The following is a 20874-nucleotide window of genomic DNA, read 5'->3' as shown; positions in this document are numbered from 1 at the left end:
TGTAATCTTCTAAACCCGCTGAATCCAGCCGAGGGTCGCGTGGCGATGTCATTTGTTTTACATATCTTCCGACATGGGTGGACTAACGTTTCACAACTCTGAGACGGTGTGAAAAAATGTCAACTGGATAAATTAAACCTGATATGGTGATTCATAACACAAAAACCTTTCACAAAAGCCCTCCCATGTTCCCGAGCTGAATGGACCGAGAGCAGGTTAACTCTTCACGGAGAAGGTTGGATTTAAGGAGCTCCCGTTTCCACTGCGCAGCCCCAAACTCGCCAAAGGCTGACCACCACGTGAAGGAGCACGGCGCGAGCCATCTAGAACGCGACATCCCGGACCTGCTCCGCCGCCTCGCGCTAACAAACATTCGCGTGCGCGGCACGTGCCTTCTGGGGCGGCGCACTCGGCCGTGGCTGCGCGCGTGTGCGGAGACGGAACCCGGGCGTCCGCCGAGCAGGTAAGGCGCGAGGCTAACGGGAGTGGGCGAGACTGCACGCGGACCGGCGTGTTGCGCCGCTGCGCGGTGTGTGCACGGTCCGGGGTAGTGGCGTCCCCGCGTGCAGGGCGTGTTCGTTTCCACCGATGCGGTTAGATCAGTCGCTGGTCATGACGTAACCCAAGTGTGCATATTGATGGAAGCGTCAGCTGCAGCACACACACGAGCCTTACGCTTAATGTTATTTACATGTTATTTACAGAAACTGCTAAACTATTACAAAAGAACCTGACTAGTAAATAACAAACTATTCCAAGCAGTCTGCTGGTTTGAGCACCTGTTGCTATGTAATTATGATAAACTATGAATTTTTCTCGTGTTCAAGCGTCCGTGTTTTCAAACAACCGCGTTCATATTTTCCGTAAATCGGGAGTGCACCGTTTACTCGAGGAGGAGATCTAGTACCCTGTAATAACTCTGCGACAGCTATTCACGGAATAGCAAATTACAGGCGCCAGCCTCTTCCTTGACCTCAATGAGGGCTTAAGCAAACGGGGAGTTTCACGGTGCCATGGACACCAGTTGAGCTTCAAAGGGCAAGATCTGGCAACCACTAAATCGTACTTTTAACACACACACTGAGCTTTGATTGAAGGCAGGCTATGTGGCGTCCATGGCTATGGACTAAGCCCTTGAACAGCCAGCCCTTCAACATTAAGCAGAAAATGAATCACTCGCTAATGCAGGCTCATCTCAGAGAGAGAAACTGGCCACCAAATGGTCAGCCCATGGTTTATGTTTTTTTGCTGGGAACATGATGCACTGAATAAGTGCACAGTGCTGCTGAAAGCCTAAATCTATCACACAGAATTATGCCTCTTTCTGCTCTCTTGCTCAAGCTTGGCCTCTTTTGGGGTGGCTAGGTTTTTTTCCCACCCCTTTGATGGTGTATTTAAGGCACAAAGAAAGGCCCCAAGAGCTGGTGGTACCATGTCATTACGAGCGCGCACTTAATGTGTGGAAGCAGGCATGGCTGCGTCTTGCCAGGGAAACCCAGCCCAGAGCTGGAGGCAGGCGGCCAGGGAGCGCAGAGCGTCTGGAGCCAACCAAGCCATCCATTACAGCGTCTGGGAGCATGTGGAAGGCATTAAACATGCCCCGCCCTGCCATGCCCCGCCCCACAGCCAGTTTGCCACTGCACGTCTCTCTGGGGGTGGAGGATGAGTTCGGGTTCAACAGGCATGAGGATGAGGGGTGAATGAGAGGCCTGAGGAAGGACGTCCACAACTGCTGATCCTTCTACAAGGACTGTCCACTTCCTCCATACAGACCCGTGGCGTTTGGACTATCGACTTCCTCAGTACAGACCTGTACATGTCTGTACGGCTGGTCTGCATATGTCATTTCTGTCTGGCAAGTATGGATTCTTGTTTTGGAGTTTAATCAGAGGTGACTGAGCATCACGACTGCTCACCTCGTGCTGCCCGTAGCCACACAGTCTTTCGGGTCTCATTACAAGTCACGGATCTCAACCTGAAAGGATTCTTTGCTTCATCAAAATGCAGTATAATTTCAGCCCACATTTGAAGAATTTAGTACGGTAACACACAATGCGTTGTGCGGACTATCAAATATTACCAAACGTTCAAATATTATAGCTCTCCTTTCTGTGTGTTTTTGTAATGCTAGTTATTCAGTGTCTGTGTTGTGCGAGTTGTGTGTCCATGTAATGTTGGTTGTTGAGTGTCTGTGTTGTGTTTATTGAGAATCTGTTGAGTACATTGCGCATCTATGTGTAGCTGGTTGTTCAGTGGCTGTGTTGCGTGTCTGTGTAATGCTGGTTGAATCTGTGTTATGTGCTTTGTGTGTGTGTGTGGATATTGCTGGATATTGAGGTGCATTTTAGAGATGAGAGTACTGGGATGTGCTCAGATCTGTTAATGGGGCTTTTAAGTGGTGCTATATTGGAAAGGCCAGTCCAGATATGCTCTCCTGTTTTCAGTGGAGGAGTCCCTGTAATTTGAGCAGAGCCACGGAAATCTGTGCATTACAGGCTGTCTTTCATAGAGGGTTTATTATCAGGGAAACTTTATGGCCCACAAATGGCTTTTTTATTTTCATTTATTTTAAATTCACATAAAATTCACCTTATGCAGTGATGCTGTCTCTGCCTTTAGCGCTCCTAAGCGCCTGCACGTGCACACCACACAAGCATGTGCCGTGGTGAGTGTGCTACAGATTGTGCCGGGGTGCTCGTGCTCCTAAGATTTGGAAGGACACGTATCCAGACCTCCCGGACACAAACAACCCAGCTGAGAGCCTGATGTCATGATAACCTGAGCAAACCTGGAACAGTGGGTGTAGATAGAACTGTTGAAGGAGGAGAGCGATGTTGCGACAGCCTGGGGTTAGGGAGGAGGTGTCGGAAAGGCCAGCTTCACCAAGTTCTACAAAAAATCCTATCAGTAAAACTAGCAGGAGCAGTTCTGTCAATAGCTGCCCCAGAGTGATAAGGCACAGCCTGCCTGTGTGCTCCATTCCTGTGCGAAGTAGAATTTCTTAGCAAAGACATTTCACCTTTTGTGAGCCTTTGAGAGGGTTTGGAGGGTTCAGAATCGCGGAGAGCTGGGTGCTGCGGCCACCCTAACCTGAAGGCATGGGTGCCCTGATGAACCTTGCTGTTGTGGCCAGCTTCCTGGTCTCAGCTATGTCTTATGATTAGCTGTATGTACCTGGCTCCTCTGTTTTCTACTTGGACTATACACTGTAAATATGAATTTGTTCTTCAAAAGTTAGTTAAGAGTCAGAGATTTTTTTTAAATATTATAGTTTTACATAATACATATATTTATAGATACACTATATATAAAATAAGTAAATAAGTTTCAGAGAATTAAGAAATTTATTATGAACATTGTAAAAACCTTGAATTTGGTGTTATTGCAATGGCGATTCGGAGGTTGGTGGTGCAGTACAGCCTCGGGCCGGAGCTAATCCTAGTGTTAGCTTCCTAAAGCACTACGGTAGCTCTGTGCTGAGCCCTCAGGAAGCGGCAGAAGGAATGCTCTCGCCAGGGGAACACTGGGCTATGTTTAGGGAAGCAGCTGAAAGAACGGTTGAGTTGTTGAGAGGCTGAGAAGTTGCTTTAAGCGGTAACCACCGTAAACGCCCCTGATTCACAGCGTGTCATCTTATGCTCCACATCTTGTCCAGCCTTAATGCATCCAGGCCCTGTGTTCACAAAGCATCTTAGAGCAGGAATGCAGATCCCGGGTCAGGTTTCCTGATGTCTTTACAAACCTCCGTGAGTGCATGGTAACCGCAGAACAGTTGCAGAAATGTGCCCGGTGTTGTCTGTGGTCCCAGAAAATGGCCTTCTACCATTACTATTTTAAGAGCAGCCTTTTCTACTGAAGTCAAATTAACATGCATTTACATTTACAGGATTTATCTGACACTTGTATCCATAGCAATTTACAATCATGACTGAACACAACTTGTTCAGGGGCCCAACAGTGGGAACCTGGCAGTGGTGGGACATGAACTGGCAAATTTCTGATTACAAGTCAAGTACCGTCACCACTGAGCCAGTACTGTACCGTAGGCCTCTCCATATACTTAAGCAGTGGATGGTAAACATGTTCCTGCATTCTTCTGGTGTATGTTAAGTTTATCCAAATCATCAGTTGTTTTTTACCAAATGAAATGCCCTTACCTTAGGCCTGGGTTATCTTGGATTATCTTGGATTATCTTGGATTATACCAGTCTACAGTCCCTCTTTTGTTCTCCTCTGTGTTTCCATTGTACTGTTGAACAGTGTAAGGACATTGCTGACTTGTTGTCAGAGACTGTTGGGATTATTAGTTCGTGTTTAAAATGACTGAGTTCTTTCAGAGTTGTATGAGATGCCACTTCCTTTTTCTCTCTTTCTCTCTTTCTTTCATTGGGGATTCCAGCCACACCCAAACCCAGGAATCTGAAGCCTTTCATTTTCAGCAGAGACGTGGAAACAGCCCAACTTGCTTCAGCGTGTGTGTGTGTGTATGTGTGTGTGTGAGCAGTGCTGCAGTGATTAGTGTGTGGGCTAGCGTGTGGGGCCCTCATGGCTTCCCCGGGTCACCAGTGTGAGCGGCACCCGACAGATGTGCACGACAGCGCCCGGTCAGGGGGCTCCGGGGGCCCCAGGGTCCCTGGGGGCCCCGCCTGTCCCGTGCACAGCCCCACGTCAGCCGAGGACAAGAAGAGGAACGGCCTGCGCAAAGGTCTGACGCTGCGCCGGGACTACGTGAAAATCTCGGTGCCGGAAAGCAAAGCCAGCCGGCTGCCGTCCGAGTGGTGGAAGACGGTCCTCGCCTTCGCCTACGCTGCCTTCAACCTGGTGCTCACGACCGTCATGATCACTGTTGTGCACGAGAGGGTGCCGGCCAAGGACAGCAGCCCGCCGCTGCCCGACAAGTTCTTCGACTACATCGACCGTGTGAACTGGGCCTTCACGGTGACCGAGGTCAACGGTATGTTGCTGGTGGGGATATGGTCCATCCAGTGGCTCTTCCACAGATACCGGTAAGCACTAACACAGCACTGTGCTCACAAGCGGGTGCGCTGCTTCACTTCTGCGGCATGACGTTGCAGGCTGAGAGCACAGTGTCCTCGTGATTAACTCAATAACAATACCTGAATAACAGTCCCATTGATTGTATCTACAGGCTACAGTCAGAAAGGACGAGGAAGTATTTTAGGAAATTGTTTTGTCAGGATCGTTTCAGGGTCTCTTATTACATTTCATTGATCAGTTAGATTAATTTTTAAAAGAGAGAAACATGAATATGCAAGACCATAGATGCACTAATCTTGAAGTGATTTCACTATATAATTATCTAATTATAATTGTCAACAGTATGTAATTCCATTCATGCTAATTATTTGTTGCCTTTTTAATCTATAAAATGTGAAAATCCCAGTGGCTGATGTGTGTCGAGGTTTTGTGTCTGTAATGCCTCGTGAAATAACACTGAGTAACCTCATGATGTGCTGGAGAAAATCATCTGTATCCACTTGCACTGGTGACATGACGACACATTAAGATGACACGTTCATAACAACACACTGTATTAATCAAACACCCACAGATTTCATCTCAAACGATCCTTACAGAGAACGAGCGTTAAACTGCCCGCGTCCTGTGCTGTGTTTCCAGGGCAATTGTGGGTAGGAGGTTTTTCTTCCTAATAGGCACTTTGTACCTGTATCGCTGCATCACGATGTACATCACCACCCTGCCTGTGCCTGGCATGCACATGACCTGTGCCCCCAAGGTAAATGGTTTGCCCTGTACCTCCTTTCTGCCTCACGGCTAGCCTGGGAAAGATTGAGCTGGAATATCACATCACATGTCCTGCTAGTATCCTTCATGAACAGACACTACAGCTCATGTTAAAATCAGAACATTTAAAGAGATTTAAATCGCTTTCTATCTCTCTCCCTCACTCACTTTTTTTCTTCCTTATCTTTACCCTCTCTCTCTCCTTCTCTCTCTCTCTCTCTCTCTCTCTCTCTCTCTCTCTCTCTCTCTCTCTCTCTCTCCTTCCCCTTCTGTCTCTGCTTCTATCTCTCTCTCCTTCTCTCTTTCCCTCCCTCCCTCTCCCACTCTCATTCTCCCTCCATCCCTCCATCTCTCTCTCTCCCCCTCCCTCTCTCTCCTTCTCTCTCTCTCTCTCCTTCCCCTTCTGTCTCTGCTTCTATCTCTCTCTCCTTCTCTCTTTCCCTCCCTCCCTATCCCGCTCTCATTCTCCCTCCATCGCTCCATCTCTCTCTCTCCTTCTCTCTCTCTCTCTCTCTCTCCTTCCCCTTCTGTCTCTGCTTCTATCTCTCTCTCCTTCTCTCTTTCCCTCCCTCCCTCTCCCGCTCTCATTCTCCCTCCATCCCTCCATCTCTCTCTCCTCTCTTCTCTCTCTCCATCTCCCTCTCTCTCTCCTCTCTTCTCTCTCTCCCTCTCTCTCTCCTCTCTTCTCTCTCCCTCCCTCTCTCTCCCTCCCTCTCTCTCTCCTCTCTTCTCTCTCTCCTCTCCTCTCTCTCCCTCCCTCTCTCTCTCCTCTCTTCTCTCTCTCTCCCTCCCTCTCTCTTACAGCTTTACGGTGATTCTCAGGCCAAACTGCAGCGAGTGCTGCAGCTGATCTCTGGGGCAGGGCTGTCCATCAACGGCTCACACATCATGTGCGGGGACTTCCTGTACAGCGGCCACACAGTCATGCTAACGCTCACCTACCTTTTCATCAAGGAGTGTGAGTCTCTGAGGCCCAGAGTCCTCAGCTTTCCCACACAGACTACACGACTTCCTTTAACCAGCTCCTGGTTACCTGACTGACAGGTCTGAGGTTGGTTAACAGATACAGAAAGGCAGTAAAAACAAAGAAACAGGAGGATACAGCATTAGAGACCATCCAAAAGTTTCCAAAACGGACCGTGGCTGACATATTACTGTTTATAGACTGAATAAGTGGGACCAGTGTCACTCATATGCAGTGTCTGTGCTATTCAACTTATAAGATAAAAAAGAATATCTTAAGAATACAGAGAGTGATGTACTTTATAACATAAGAACGTGTAAATATAATATGCATGTCTTAACATGTACATCCAGCATGTCATCTGACTGTTACCAGTTTCAGGAAGGGAGGCTTGGTAGTTGTAGTTCTTTGATCCATTCAGTTCAGTCCACGGCACAGAGGGAGATGCCGCAGTGACCAGTACACCTCCCACTTCCTGCAGACTCCCCCAGGTCGTTCTGGTGGTACCACCTCCTCTGCTGGCTCCTGGCTGCAGTGGGCTCCGTCTGTATCCTGGTGGCTCACGAGCACTACAGTGTGGATGTGGTGGTTGCCTACTTCATCACCACACGTCTCTTCTACTGGTATCATACCATGACAAATGTACAGGTACGCGCGTTACGGGCCCAGAAAGGTCTCCTTTCTACCCCCATCCACCACAGACATGTATGTTTGTATATAAATACAATGTCAAATTCATTTGTAAATGCAAACAGAACACACAGAGTGAAACGTTTACACTTTCGTGCTGGAACGCTGATGCTTGTGGTGAAGCGTCCATATTTGTTCTGTTCTACAAACTTTCAACTGACTTGAAACGCAGTGCGCACTCACGCCCCCGAAACTCTGAGCATGCTCTGCGTGAGTCCGAGAGAGAGAGCGAGCAAGGTGATGAAAAACAGAGCAGTAAAAAGAGCCTGAGCCTCCTGCTCAACGTGCTTACATGACCAACCATGAAAGCTCTAGAGAGACAACACACTGATTTACTCAGAACACAGTTTCAGGCTTCAACACCAATACCAAATATCTGGGAGAAAAAGAGAAGGGAAACCTGTCAAACTGTGAGGGCAGATTGTTACTTGATTCAGTTACAGGTGGAGAAAAATATGTAGTTTCAATTTCATCTTGGAAGGACTTTATGCCCCCTCTTGGTCACATATGTCTATGACGGTCATTTATTTATTTCCAATATAATTACAGGGTTTTCAGGGTTATATTATTTGTATTTTGGTGTAATATAGTATAATGATAATAGTGTAATATCATATAAACAATCTGGATATCATTTGTGATTACAAAACAGAGAAACTTTTACTAAGTACATCAGTGTGTTACCGGTTGCTATCTAAAATTGTCCTGGTGATCAGTGCGTCTTCAAACACCACCAGGAGAGGGAGGAGTTTGCTTTTCTTTAGATGCCACTCTGACCACACAAGCTTTACCAGGAAGCGGCTGAAGGCCAGCGATCTAATTCTCTGCCCTTCATCCACAGGCCGTGAAGTGCTCAGCCAACGGCTACCTCACCCACACCTGGTGGAACCCCATCTTTAACTTCCTGGAGCGCAACGTCCAGACCCAGGTGCCTTGCTCTTTCTGCTGGCCAGTGACATGGCCTCCAGCCTGCCTGAAGAACCCCTGCAAGAAGTACACCATGGTTCAGAGTGCGCGGGAGGAGTGATTCCTCCCCCTCCTCACAGCTCCGCCCACTGCTGTGGCTTTTATTGTCATTATAGCCATATTATTATTATTGTAATTATTATTATTATTATTTTTATTTTTTTTGTGGGTTTAATTTATGGCTGTGTAAAATGTTACCTATAAAACATACCAAAGACTGAGCAAAGAGCTCAGAGGCAAATACAGTGAGCCCATATTTTTAAAAATGTCTAAAATATGCAAAATGTATTCTAATTTAATTTACTATTTGCATATATATATATATATATATATATATATATATATATATATATATATATATATATATATAAATGTAATTATTTTTTTTGTGTGTGTAATATGAATTCATATACATTTTAAATGCTCTATTTTACTGGCACCTTTACATTAACTTTGGAGTGGCCCCATAACATAAGAGCACCATTTAGTCATCTTAACATCGAAAGGTTGGTAACATCAAACTGCTCTCCTCGGTCCTTGGAATGGTTCACTTGATCCCATTATCATGTTTGCTGCCACAAAGCCGAACCAGTCATGCTTCCGTACTGTCACAATTGTGCCTTTCTATTGCATGCGATGTTGCTGGACTGTATAACTATCGACTGATAACGTTTCTGGTCGTTTGATTTTGTTTTCTACGTTACTTTTTTACGAACGTTAACAATAAACATTTGACAAATCAGTGTTCGTTATTTGTCATTACATATAAGAAATGCGTGTAAAATGATAAATCAATACAAAATAAAACAGACTCATAGATATGAGCGTGGTTTATTACACTAGAAAATAACCGTGCAAAAAAATGCGCAATTCCCGTGTGACGTTTGCGCACGCCAGCACCGAAAACCGAATAAGCGCCATCGCCGTTGAAGCGGATTGGTCCGTGCTCCCCTTAGCAGCCGCCCAGTTCTCGTTTCGACTGCCGGTCCAATAAAGATCTGCTCACGAAACGCTTACGGAAAACACTACGACAACTGCGGCGCGCGGCTGCTCGGGGATGCGATCGGTGGAGCCTTGGCCAGAGCTGAGCTCGCGCTGTGTGGCATGGAGGGTATTCCGTATCAGCTGTGGCAGAACGCTCCGCTCGCGGCATCTTCCGTGAACGTCATTGTCTTGGCTGTTTTTGCTGCGGTGTTTTATTTGCTGCTGCAGTACCGACGAAGCGCGGCGTTTCTGAACATCCCTCCGGGACCGAGACCGCTACCCGTCGTGGGTAACTTCGGAAGCTTATTTTTACCCCCTTTTATTTTAAAACGTTTTGTCCGTCAGCATAAAGGACACGACGGAAGCAACGCGAATCCGGTTGCCACACAAGCTGGCCTGCTGGAACTGGCGAAGGTGCACGGAGACGTGTGCAGCGTCTTTGTGGGCAGCCAGTTAATAGTGGTGTTGACCGGCTACGACGCTGTCAGAGACGCGCTGTCTAATTACGCGGACGTGTTCTCCGACAGACCGGACATTCCTCTCGTAACAATTCTGACGAGACGTAAAGGTAAGGCGATGCCAGCCATGAAGGTTTCACTTCCTCCTCGTATGTTCTCCAACAAGCGTGTGCCCGCCTTTACGGCAGCATGGAGCAACCTTCTTAGTGTTTTCTTAACGTTGGTTAGACGCGTACAATGAGAGCACTTTAAGCAAAACGCGGAAAGTTGCTGTTGGTGTGATAAACGTGGATATCTTTGCGTGCTTGATCTGCAGGCATTGTGTTCGCCCCTTATGGCCCAGTCTGGAGAAAGCAGCGGAAGTTCTGCCACACGACTCTGCGTAGTTTTGGCCTGGGCAAGCTGAGCCTGGAGCCTTGCATCCAGGACGGCTTTGCCTCAGTGAAGGCCGAGTTGCTGAGGGGGAGCCAGGAGGCTGGGGGTTCGGGCGTGACCCTGGTGCCGCTGATCGGCAACGCCGTGTCCAACGTCATCTCGTCCATCATCCTGGGCCAGCGCTTCGACCCGCAGGACGAGGAGTTCCGCACGCAGTTGGATCACATGGCGCACGGCCTGGAGATCTCCATGAACAGTGCCGCCGTGCTCATCAACATCTTCCCCTGGCTCTACCACCTGCCATTCGGCGTCTTTGCGCAGCTCCGTCAGGTGGAGCGGGACATTACGGCTTTCCTCAAGAAGATCATCGCGAGACACAGAGCCACCCTGGACCCCGAGAACCCCAGGGACTTCATCGACATGTATCTGGTGGAGATGCTGGCCCAGGGGGAAACGTCAGGGTCGGAGGAGGGAGGGTTTTCAGAGGAATACCTCTTCTATATTATAGGGGACCTGTTCATTGCAGGGACAGATACTACCACTAACAGCATACTGTGGATGGTGCTATACATGTGCTTACACCCTGATGTCCAAGGTACTCTGCTATCTCCCTGCAGTTATATATGATCATGAAGACACATGATTGTGAATTAGGTTGTTATCAAATGATTTTACGTTCAGATTGCTTTTTACTTTATTTATTTTTGCTTAAGCTCCTTCAATACTAAGTTTGCTTTTGTGCTTTTTACAGATAATGCAAAGACTTGTGTTGCCATGCAAGAGAAAGCACAGAAACCGCAGTGCTTGACAAAGACTCCATAGGAGGTCACATGTTCTGTGGTTATTGGTTTGGTGTTGTAGAGAAGGTCCAGCAGGAGATTGATGCAGTGCTGGGATCTGGGAGGCTGCCGTCTCTAACGGATAAGGGCACTCTGCCCTACACAGAAGCCACCATCATGGAGGTCATGAGAATGACGGTGGTGGTTCCACTCTCTGTGCCGCACATGGCTTCCAGAACTACAGGTCAAAAATGGGAACCGGACAGTGGGTTTGTGGGTTTCTGTAGCTGGGGACCAAAATGCTAGCTGCAAAAAGACTCCAGGTCTTATGATCGTAAACATTGCTGATGTGATTTTCTAGCTACGAACCCGAAAGCAATTTTTGGAGTGCATTAGACTCACAGAGAGAAACATGCTTGTGAAATGACCTCTATATGCTCCTAAAACTCAATCTCTTTGCAGAGTTTCGAGGGTATACTATTCCCAAGGGCACAGTTATCATCCCAAACCTCTGGTCGGTCCATAGAGATCCCAGTGTGTGGGAAAATCCAGATGACTTCAATCCTTCACGGTTCCTAGATGAGCAGGGACAGCTTCTTAGAAAGGAGTACTTCATTCCGTTTGGAATAGGTAAAGTTTATAAATACTATTTGGGAATATTTATGGAATGGGGAGCAAATTCCATAAATATTTAAAGACACTTGTGGATTTCAGAAAAGCTGGGTGTCCATATTTCTCTTAAAATTCGCAGAGTTCTGAATGCCTAACAGTAACCAATGACACAAATATCATGACTGTGTGATTTTAGTTTACATTTTCGCTGTAGTAACAGTCATGCACTACTGTTTTGGCTCACAGTATGGCAGAGTAATTGCCTTTGTAAGATGAATTACAATGATCACATGGTTAAAAAAACAAAACAACAAAATACAATTTTACTCTACCATCTCACATCCTATCAGTGTATGTGATGCAGTTGTTCTTACAACAGCAAATTTACATTTATTTGACACTTTTTTTGTCCAAAGCGACTTACAATGATGACTGAGTACAGCTTGAGTAATTGAGGGTTAAGGGTTTTGTTCAGAGACCCAACAGTGGGAACCTGGCAGTGGTGGGACTAGAACTGGAAACATTCTGATTACTAGTCAGGAACCTTCACCACTGAGCCAGAACTGCAAATGATGCGATGGACTATTTTCTATTAGATGTTTTACATTTATTCAGATTGGTTGTAACTTATGAGCACTAATTACAGAAGTGTGGTTTTCATCTCAGGTCAGTGTTGTGCAGGTCTGGTGACAGCAGGCTGATAACGATTCCAGCTGATTTTATTGTTCTGACTTTACATCATGACCCTTGTTAATAATCACTCACAAACATAATTTGAATGTGCCGTGAGATAAAGGTTCAAATCAAGATAATTATGAACAGCATTTATATACACGGGGATAAATGACACAGTGGCCAAACACTACACGCAAACAGTCCAACATATTGAATAGTGCGTCAGCCAGCAAACAAACGCGACTGACGTTACGGCAAATGCAAACCATCGGTGAAACACGTTGGCCAGTTTTTCATGTTCTCTCTGGACTCTCTGTATGTGAGCCAGTCCACATTGACAGGGGTTGGTAGTTTAAAGAAACATACAATAAAATTGGTCAGATGATCTTGGATGGAGGTGTTGAACTTGGAGGGATGGGGTCTTGTTTTAAGCTGAGATGGCGTTTTCCTGCCTGTGTCCAGGTCGGAGGGTGTGCATGGGCGAGCAGTTGGCAAAGATGGAGGTCTTCCTGATGTTCAGCAGTCTGATGCAGGCCTTTACCTTCCGCCTGCCCGAGGGCCACGCACCTCCCTCCCTGCAGGGACGCTTCGGCCTCACCCTGGCCCCCGGCGCATTCTCCGTATGTGCCACGGCCCGTTGACCCTCCCTGCTCCCATCACTGTGGGGTTGAGGCTCCTGCTGTTCTTAACGTGGTGTTAACGAGTCCGTGTTTGGTGAATACTGGGCCAACACTTTGCACTAGAGTTCAGCGGCGCACCCAGCGGATGGCTCATCAGACTCGGAACAGTGCTGGGATTAAGCTTTCACTGAAAATGGCTGAATCTTTATTTGAAAATGGGTACCAAATCATGTTAGTGTCTGTGGGGTTGCATAAATTAAATGAATGCTAAGCTTACACTAATAGAGAATAATGCACAGAATGGAATAGGACTAATGCTTGAATTAATAAAATAATTACTGTATGTCCAGACATAACAGGAAATGACCTAGACGTGCATATGTGTGATTACGCAAGAAGACATGTGCACGCGACAGTCAGACAGGCGACGGCTGAGATGGAAAAACACAAAAGCAGTGGCACAAGGCGAGAAAACTATAAGTCTGTCTGTTGCAAAGTTGTGCTTTAGATCTCACTCGCACTGTGTTGTGAAGTGACATCTCCAGAGCTCTGTATTAATAAAAGGCCACAAGGTAACGCACTGGTTCCTGTCTCTTCTTTCCTGCATCAACGGACACGACATGTCTTGAAAGTGTGCTAGTTCACAGTGTGGACAATTTCCTATATTAATAAGCTTTTAAAACCCTTTTTAGCACTTTCCTGTGGGCTCAGAAACGTGCTCTGGCCTCCTTCATTAACCAGAGGCACTTTTTCAGCTGTGGCTTACTTGCGTTATTACCTTCAAGGTGGTTTTTCTGTTTTGCTAAATAGTACTTTATTTGTGTGTAAGAAGAAGGGAAATGAATGCAGTTTTACATTCAAAGTAAAATTGGTATTACATGGCAGTTTTAAAAATACATTTTTGCTGAATTCTACATTCATCCTGTGGGGAACAATTCTTTGAGCGACGTCTTGGTAGCGCACTGAGGCCTCGCTGCTGGTGTTCATGTCATGTTCTGAATATCTATTTTGTCCTTTTCTCCATGCATTGTTATGGTTTGTATGTGGACACTAGATAGATAGATAGATAGATAGATAAAGCAGAGATTTCTCTCTCATGCAGAGCATGGTAAATACATTTCTGAAGCCTGTATTTAACCACACTGTGCATCCTGGAGACTTTTGCATGATCCAATCACATGCGTTGTTCCTCTTAAATGAGGCTGTTGCTCTGTTTTCCCCGTCTTTCGTGCCTTGTAAAGATGGCCTGTGGGGCACTAAAATAAAATAAAACAAAACCCACAGCTGGATCCTGCAGTCAAGTAGCCACGTGACCACTGACTCCTTCACCTACTGCGCGCTGGGTAGGACAGAATATCATGGCTTTCTTTACGCACCATGTCCTCAGGACTCTGAGCTCTGCTGCCCGAAATGCAGCGATCAAGCATGTTACTGTAATCGGGGGAGGCTTGATGGGGTCTGGCATCGCGCAGGTAATCACGGTCGCGCCGTTTATATTTACAAAACTGGATTAAGCAGCTAACAGCTAACCAGCTAATTTAGCTAGCGGCCTCTGCTAGGTGACCAGCTATCGTACCTGACCCATGCATACGCATTATTCGCCATTCAGTTTTGAATACGCATGAAGACGCATGAATAGTATTTTTAACAAGAAAACAAAATTTATATGGTTTGATTAAGTCTGTGTGTGTTGTTTTGTTCAAGGCCGTGAACGGAACGTTAGGGTGACCAAATGTAGCCGGGGGACAGGAAGTTCAGTAATCCACGGGTTGGGGGTCTTATTCTTATTCTTATTCTTATTCTTATTCTTATTCTTATTCTTATTCTTATTCTTATTATTAGTAGTAGTAGTATCATTATTATTATTGCCTCAAAGTATAACCATAACCATATCTATGCACAAGTTCAGATATTGTGACCATGGTTTAGGAAGTTGATGTTTGTATTTACTTACAAGTACACTTGGGAGGGCATCAGGAACATCTGCTCTGCTCCTCCCTCATCTTCTCCTCTCTCCTGCTCCCCTCTGCTCCTATATTCTGCATGTCCTTTCCAGTCAGATCTTTTCCTCTCCCCTGTTCTCCACTCTCCTCTCCTCTGCTACTTCTGTTGTCATTTTTAGTTATGGATTGTTGTTGTTTTTTAATTATGCCCACATACATGGGGGACTACTTTATTGATCTTAATGGGTTTTTAAAATTTCAAATCTATCTATCTATCTATCTATCTATCTATCTATCTATCTATCTATCTATCTATCTATCTATCTATCTATCTATCTATCTATCTATCTAAAGCTGCTACTCTGTATGTTCACATGCATCACTACAATGTCTGACATTACTGAGACTGCACATGGGATTTGACACATATAATGAAATCTAAACATAGTTGGACATGCACGTGACTATCATAGTTAATTAGCTGATGTCAGTAGCAATGATGATTGATTTAGCATCCGCAAACTGGACAATTTAACAAAAATGTCTGTTTCCATTTCACAGAATTACTGACTCTCTTTAGTAAAACCTTGTTCATTTTTACAACTAGTTTCAGCGTTACCGTTGCCTAGGCAGCAGTGGGTGTTACGTTAATAAGTGTCTCTTCAGCAACAGATGGGAACACTGAAGGATCCGCACATTGTGCAATGCCACCATGTGAAATATCTTCATCTTTTACTCAGAATATTGGGAAGAGGTGTTTTAAATATATCTGAAACCTGGTGGGGGGTAGCTAACCTAACCTAGACAGCTTCTTAGAAACAGCTTCTTAGAAAAGAGCATTTCATTGCGTTTGGAGTAGGTAGTTACAGTTTTGGGGTCACTAGCTGGCAAGCTAGCTAACATGCTAATACGATCTGCATGAACTCTGAGGTGCCAACACATTTCATCTTCCTGTTGGTTGGTTAAAATGTTGCTATACAGGTTTGCACAGAAATAGTCGAAGATTTTGACTTGAGTTTGAAGTAAGCGCATGACACCATTACCTTGGTATAGTGGTACAGTGGTAGATACACTGACTTGCTGGGCTTTTGAATCATTCATGCCCATTATAGGCAAAGTGGCCCCTTAAAATCAGCAGAGGTTAATGTCAGGAAATGGTGGCTTAACTGATTTCACTTTACCAAGTGTCCTGCTTCCTCAGGTGGTGGCAGTAACAGGGCATTCGGTTGTGCTGGTGGACACGTCCGAGGACATCCTGAAGAACTCCACCAGGGCCATCGAGGGCAGCCTGAAGAGAGTGGTGAAGAAGAAGTTTGCAGACAAACCTGAGGTCAGCTTTCACAGGAGTGTTGGTGGTGGCACAATTAATCCAGAGACCAGGGACATCTGAATCTGGACAGCAGGCCTGAAGATGCAGATTGAAAATGTGCAGGAACAGCTGTTAGTCATCTCTCTCTCTCCCTCTCACTCTCAGGCTGGGGAGGAGTTTGTTCAGAAGGTGCTGAAGAACATTTCTACGAGTACAGATGCCGCCTCAGTGGTTAAAAACACAGACCTGGTGGTGGAGGCCATTGTCGAGAACCTCAAGATTAAACAGGACCTGTTCTCTACACTGGACAAAGTGGCTCCAGAGTACGTGAGGCTGTGCAGTGCTGATAACAGTGGGAGATGTAGACTGTGATGGCTGAGTACCACTCTCTCCACCATGCAGTGCTAATAACAGTGGGAGATGTAGACTGTGATGGCTGAGTACCACTCTCTCCACCATGCAGTGCTAATAACAGTGGGAGATGTAGACTGTGATATCAGACTGTTTTGGTTCCTGTGCTCCGTTTCTGCCAGAAACACCATCTTTGCCAGCAACACGTCCTCGCTGCCCATTGCAGACATCGCCAGGGCCACAGCAAGGGTTGACCGCTTTGGGGGTCTCCATTTCTTCAACCCTGTGCCCATGATGAAGCTGGTAGAGGTAAGAACGTCTGCAGATGCCCACCTCCTCTGCTCTACTACAGACGCGCCCATCTCCTCTCCTCTATTACAGGCACTCACCTCCTCTACTACAGGCGCTCACCTCCTCTATTTTCTGCACTTCTTCATTCCTGATTTATTTGCTTCTTGGTAAAATAATTCACATTTGTTTTCAGTCTTCGTTGACAAGTAAAATCCTTTAGGCATTCCATATATACAGAATTTAAATGGATTGCACTGCTAATGACTTCAGGCACAATTAGAATCATTTAGCTTGTTCACGTGGACACCATGCGCATCATTAACCACACAGCTGCAGGACATCTCCAACGTTACACATGCAGAGTTTAGTTTTGTCCCGTAAACACATCCATCTTCCGAGAGTCGCTGATTGGTGGGATTTCAGGAGTGGGAGAGAACTTCCATTAGAGGACTTGTGCTGGTAATCGTTTTATTTGCAGTTCTACATGAGCGGTTTGTAAATTCAGTAATTTTCAGGTGTTTGTTTTGCCAAAGTCCCCCCTATTCTGAAAGAATGTTAACGATCCGTTTATCAAATGTTTCACGGTTGTAGGTGATTAAGGCGCCAGCGACGAGCCAACAGACGTTCGCTGCTCTCCTTGAGTTCAGCAGGGTACTAGGAAAACACCCCGTGTCATGCAAAGTAAGTGTTGGTTTGTTTGTTTGGTTTTTAGAAGTACATTTGACACTAAATGTGAACTATTAAAATAGTCAACTCGCCTCATGCAATGTTTTTCCAAGGACACTCCAGGCTTCATTGTGAATCGGTTGCTTGTGCCGTACCTGATGGAGGCTATCCGGCTGCACGAGCGAGGTACACCTCGTCCCCGGGGACATGCAGGATGCACTTCTCCAAATGTCAAATATGGCTTCTGTCAGTAGCCCTGGAAAATCGTCTCACACTGTCCCTCCAGGTCACGGTTCAAAAGAGGACATCGATGTGGCCATGAAGCTCGGGGCTGGCTATCCCATGGGACCGTTTGAGCTGCTGGACTATGTCGGATTGGACACATGCAAATTCATCATTGATGGCAAGTACTTGTGTAGACAGGTCAATGAGTTTTTGACTTTTTACATGTCGATTTAATTCTTGCTTGTGTGGTTGTAGGTTGGCATGAGGTGGAGCCTGAGAACCCCCTGTTTGCACCAAGCCCCCTGCTCAACAAGCTCGTGGCAGAGAGCAAGTTGGGCAAGAAAACTGGAGAGGGCTTCTATAAGCACAATTAACTGGAGCAAGGGTGAACCTGACCTTTGACCCTTCCACTTCTCGGTCAGGGCACAAGGGTCACACGCCCCTGTAGGGGGAACTTGGAGAAGGCTGAAAGTGGAGGATGGAAACGGAATGATCATTGAACCTGAGTTGCGCAACACTAAAAACCCAAAAAACAGTGCCTTTCAGTTGTGACCTTTAGGTAACAGAACGTCATCTGATGGTATGACCTTAATAGTTAGACTGTTTTGAATGTCTGAAGAACATCTGTGGTGAAGAATTTGAAAAGAATAATAAAAATATAACATATTTTGAAATGCTCCATGCTGAGTGGTTTGGAAATAACATCCGGAACGTTTTCCAGCACATACCAACGTCTCTCGGAGTGTTTACACTAAGGTTTTATTGTTGCTAGTTTATTCTAGATTATTCCTGTTTGTCTTCAGATTAAAAGCAGAACACCAGTGGTAGAATCACGGATTGGGCCACAGAAGATGACTGAGGAGCAAAGCAACAGTAGAATGGCCTGTTAAGTTCTCAGTTATTTTCTGTATTGTGGCTGATATTTGACTATAATGTAAAACGTAAATTATGCTCTTATCTTGACAGCTCAAAATCCATGTGCTGTTACTTCACTTATCAGGGCAGTGACCCAGAACACACTAGCCTGGGAAAACTGAACCCAGCAAACTGGTGTGAAAACAGCAACCATACATAGATAAAGCAACTTGGACTTTACCATCGTCATCATTTTTTATTTTGAAAGCCTCCACAATTTTTGTTCACCATTATTCTAATTCAGATAAGGGCTGCATCGCTTACCCTGAAAGCGTGCTGATCCGTTTTGTCCAGTAGGTGGCAGCAGATCACAACCGTCAGTAATTCTGATTCAGGAAACATCGCCTCTAGCGGTTAAGTGTGGGAGCACAACAACACCGGAACTGGAATAGAGCTACGTCCAAATCACGTGTCCAGAGTACGCTACCAATAATTGGAATATCAGTGGCACGAAGCGGCCGTGACCGGGGCCCTGGTGCTGGCGTTTGGCCCCGATGCGGCTGTGCTCACTATGATGGTGAAGTTACAAACCTAGAAACACTCGTGAGTTTAGCACGTGACCCAGACACCGTCGTTCCGGAGCGTCTGCGCGCGAGGTCCGTGTGAACGCACGTGCCTAATATACAAGCGCTGATGCGAACATATATACTTTATATTGTGTTCTATATATTTCACAGTTTATTTGAATTATAAGTCAACTAAAAATCACAGCATGCACCTTTAAAGACGCTTTTTTTTTTCGTGAAAGACGCCTCATATTACCACCGTAAAGGAAAACGGTGCAACATGGACATCTTAGCCTCCAAACAAAAAAGGTTGTCAGTACAACAGGTGTTTGATACTAGAGCCAGACCAAATCACTCACCATTTTCTCACATACTGCAGACACTGGCGAGGATGGCCCTGCCTTGTGCTTCCTGTAGAGAGTTATCTGATTCTTATCCGTGTCATAACTAAGGTGGCAGGCAAAATGTTCACAGTGCACTCTGTTGAGCTGTACTGGAACACAGTGGGAAATCTGGGATATCCAGTATGTTAAAAACGGACATTCCTTGGTAAGTGATTTGAACAAGTAAGTTTGGATTGCACATAGAGTTTCCATCTTTTCAGCAAGCCAAACCCAAACTCTCCTACTTCATTCTACTCACCACCAACGTGTCTTCCACCTGGACTTGGTGTTTGACTTTGTTTGACTTTTTATTGGCTTTAAATTGCCAGTAGGTGAGAGAAATGAGGAGTAACAAATAAATTGTCCAGTAAGATTGTATTGCTTGTTCAACTCCCCACAATAGGGTAGAACAGAGCAAAAAAGAAAAGCAAGACACCCAGACATGCACCTAAAAACTAGATTGTCCAGGTTAAAACTGGATAAATGGCAACCTTCTGCCAGAGCACTTTCACTCTACAGCAAAGAGTCAAGTCTCTGTGACTGTGGCACTTCCACAGAACTTCATCGTCTAATGGACTGTGACGCAGAGCAGGGTCATGTTTAGAGACCCCTCTCTCTCTCTCTCTCTCTCTCTCCTCCAATGAGCAGACACAGGAGTGTCTTTTAACAAAGACACAAATGCTCCCCAGTTGCGCACGCCTCCAGGAAAGGGGCGACCCCTCTTGCAATCAGCTGACTCATCTTCTCCCCGTGCCTAACCCTAAGGTTGGGGCTGAGGAACTGCACTGTAGCGCGATCCCCTGAAGAGCCAGCATGCGTGCAGCTTTCGCCCCAACCAAGGAGCAGCGCACCCGATATACCTGATCATGCTGGTGCAACTGAGATCAGCCCAACCAACGCCACCAGGCTGCTCCTGCGTGGTTGGAGTGAACAGTTGTAGTCGTGCCAACCCTTTGCAGAAAGATTGTCTGCGCTTGTTTTAAAGCACACTTTTGTAGTCAGGGTAATGGCCATCAACCGTATGGAGACTCCAGCTTAGTCTCACTCGTTAAAGTACTTGACTTGTAATGGGAAGGTTGCTGGTTCAAGCCCCACCACTGCCAGGATGCTGCTGTTGGGCCCCTGAGCAAGACCCTTAACCCTCAATTGCTCAAGTTTTATTTGGACATAGTTGTAAGTCACTCTGGATAAAAGTGTCAGTTAAATGCCGTAAATGTTAAACACAGGTGGGTTAAAGGCTGTAAATGTAGTCGGCGTTACAGTTTCATTTGCTTCTTCAAAATGGAGGTCAGTACCCAACCGTGGTGCCCTAGTGATGACGAGCAGTGCAAGCGGTTAAAAAAAGAGATACGAATTATTTATTCATTTATTTTATTTAAATGCACAACCTTGTGTA

The 20874-nt window shown here is 45.9% G+C and overlaps 3 protein-coding genes across 3 annotated transcripts; all 3 read left to right on the top strand.

Annotated features, from left to right (window-relative positions):
- The first annotated feature begins 401 nt into the window (after positions 1 to 401).
- sgms2a (sphingomyelin synthase 2a) lies at positions 402 to 8650 on the top strand. Its single transcript, XM_027031742.2, has 6 exons — positions 402 to 463; positions 4400 to 5006; positions 5641 to 5758; positions 6571 to 6724; positions 7212 to 7378; positions 8262 to 8650. Exons 2-6 carry the CDS (start codon positions 4546 to 4548, stop codon positions 8445 to 8447), a joined length of 1086 nt encoding a protein of 361 aa, XP_026887543.2. The 5' UTR covers positions 402 to 463; positions 4400 to 4545; the 3' UTR covers positions 8448 to 8650.
- Positions 8651 to 9222: 572 nt separating this feature from the next.
- Positions 9223 to 13443, top strand: LOC113591288 (cytochrome P450 2U1). Its single transcript, XM_027031747.2, has 5 exons — positions 9223 to 9938; positions 10145 to 10798; positions 11065 to 11226; positions 11445 to 11612; positions 12732 to 13443. The coding sequence occupies exons 1-5, from the start codon at positions 9491 to 9493 to the stop codon at positions 12908 to 12910; spliced, it is 1611 nt and encodes a 536-aa protein (XP_026887548.2). The 5' UTR covers positions 9223 to 9490; the 3' UTR covers positions 12911 to 13443.
- A 753-nt stretch (positions 13444 to 14196) lies between these two features.
- Positions 14197 to 18353, top strand: hadh (hydroxyacyl-CoA dehydrogenase). Its single transcript, XM_027031741.2, has 8 exons — positions 14197 to 14361; positions 16034 to 16162; positions 16307 to 16464; positions 16675 to 16801; positions 17375 to 17464; positions 17563 to 17635; positions 17736 to 17852; positions 17930 to 18353. The coding sequence occupies exons 1-8, from the start codon at positions 14248 to 14250 to the stop codon at positions 18046 to 18048; spliced, it is 927 nt and encodes a 308-aa protein (XP_026887542.2). The 5' UTR covers positions 14197 to 14247; the 3' UTR covers positions 18049 to 18353.
- Positions 18354 to 20874: the final 2521 nt, after the last annotated feature.

Source organism: Electrophorus electricus, chromosome 11 (genome assembly GCF_013358815.1).
Source record: "Electrophorus electricus isolate fEleEle1 chromosome 11, fEleEle1.pri, whole genome shotgun sequence".
NCBI lineage: Eukaryota > Metazoa > Chordata > Actinopteri > Gymnotiformes > Gymnotidae > Electrophorus > Electrophorus electricus.
This window is presented reverse-complemented; position numbering and strand designations above follow the sequence as displayed.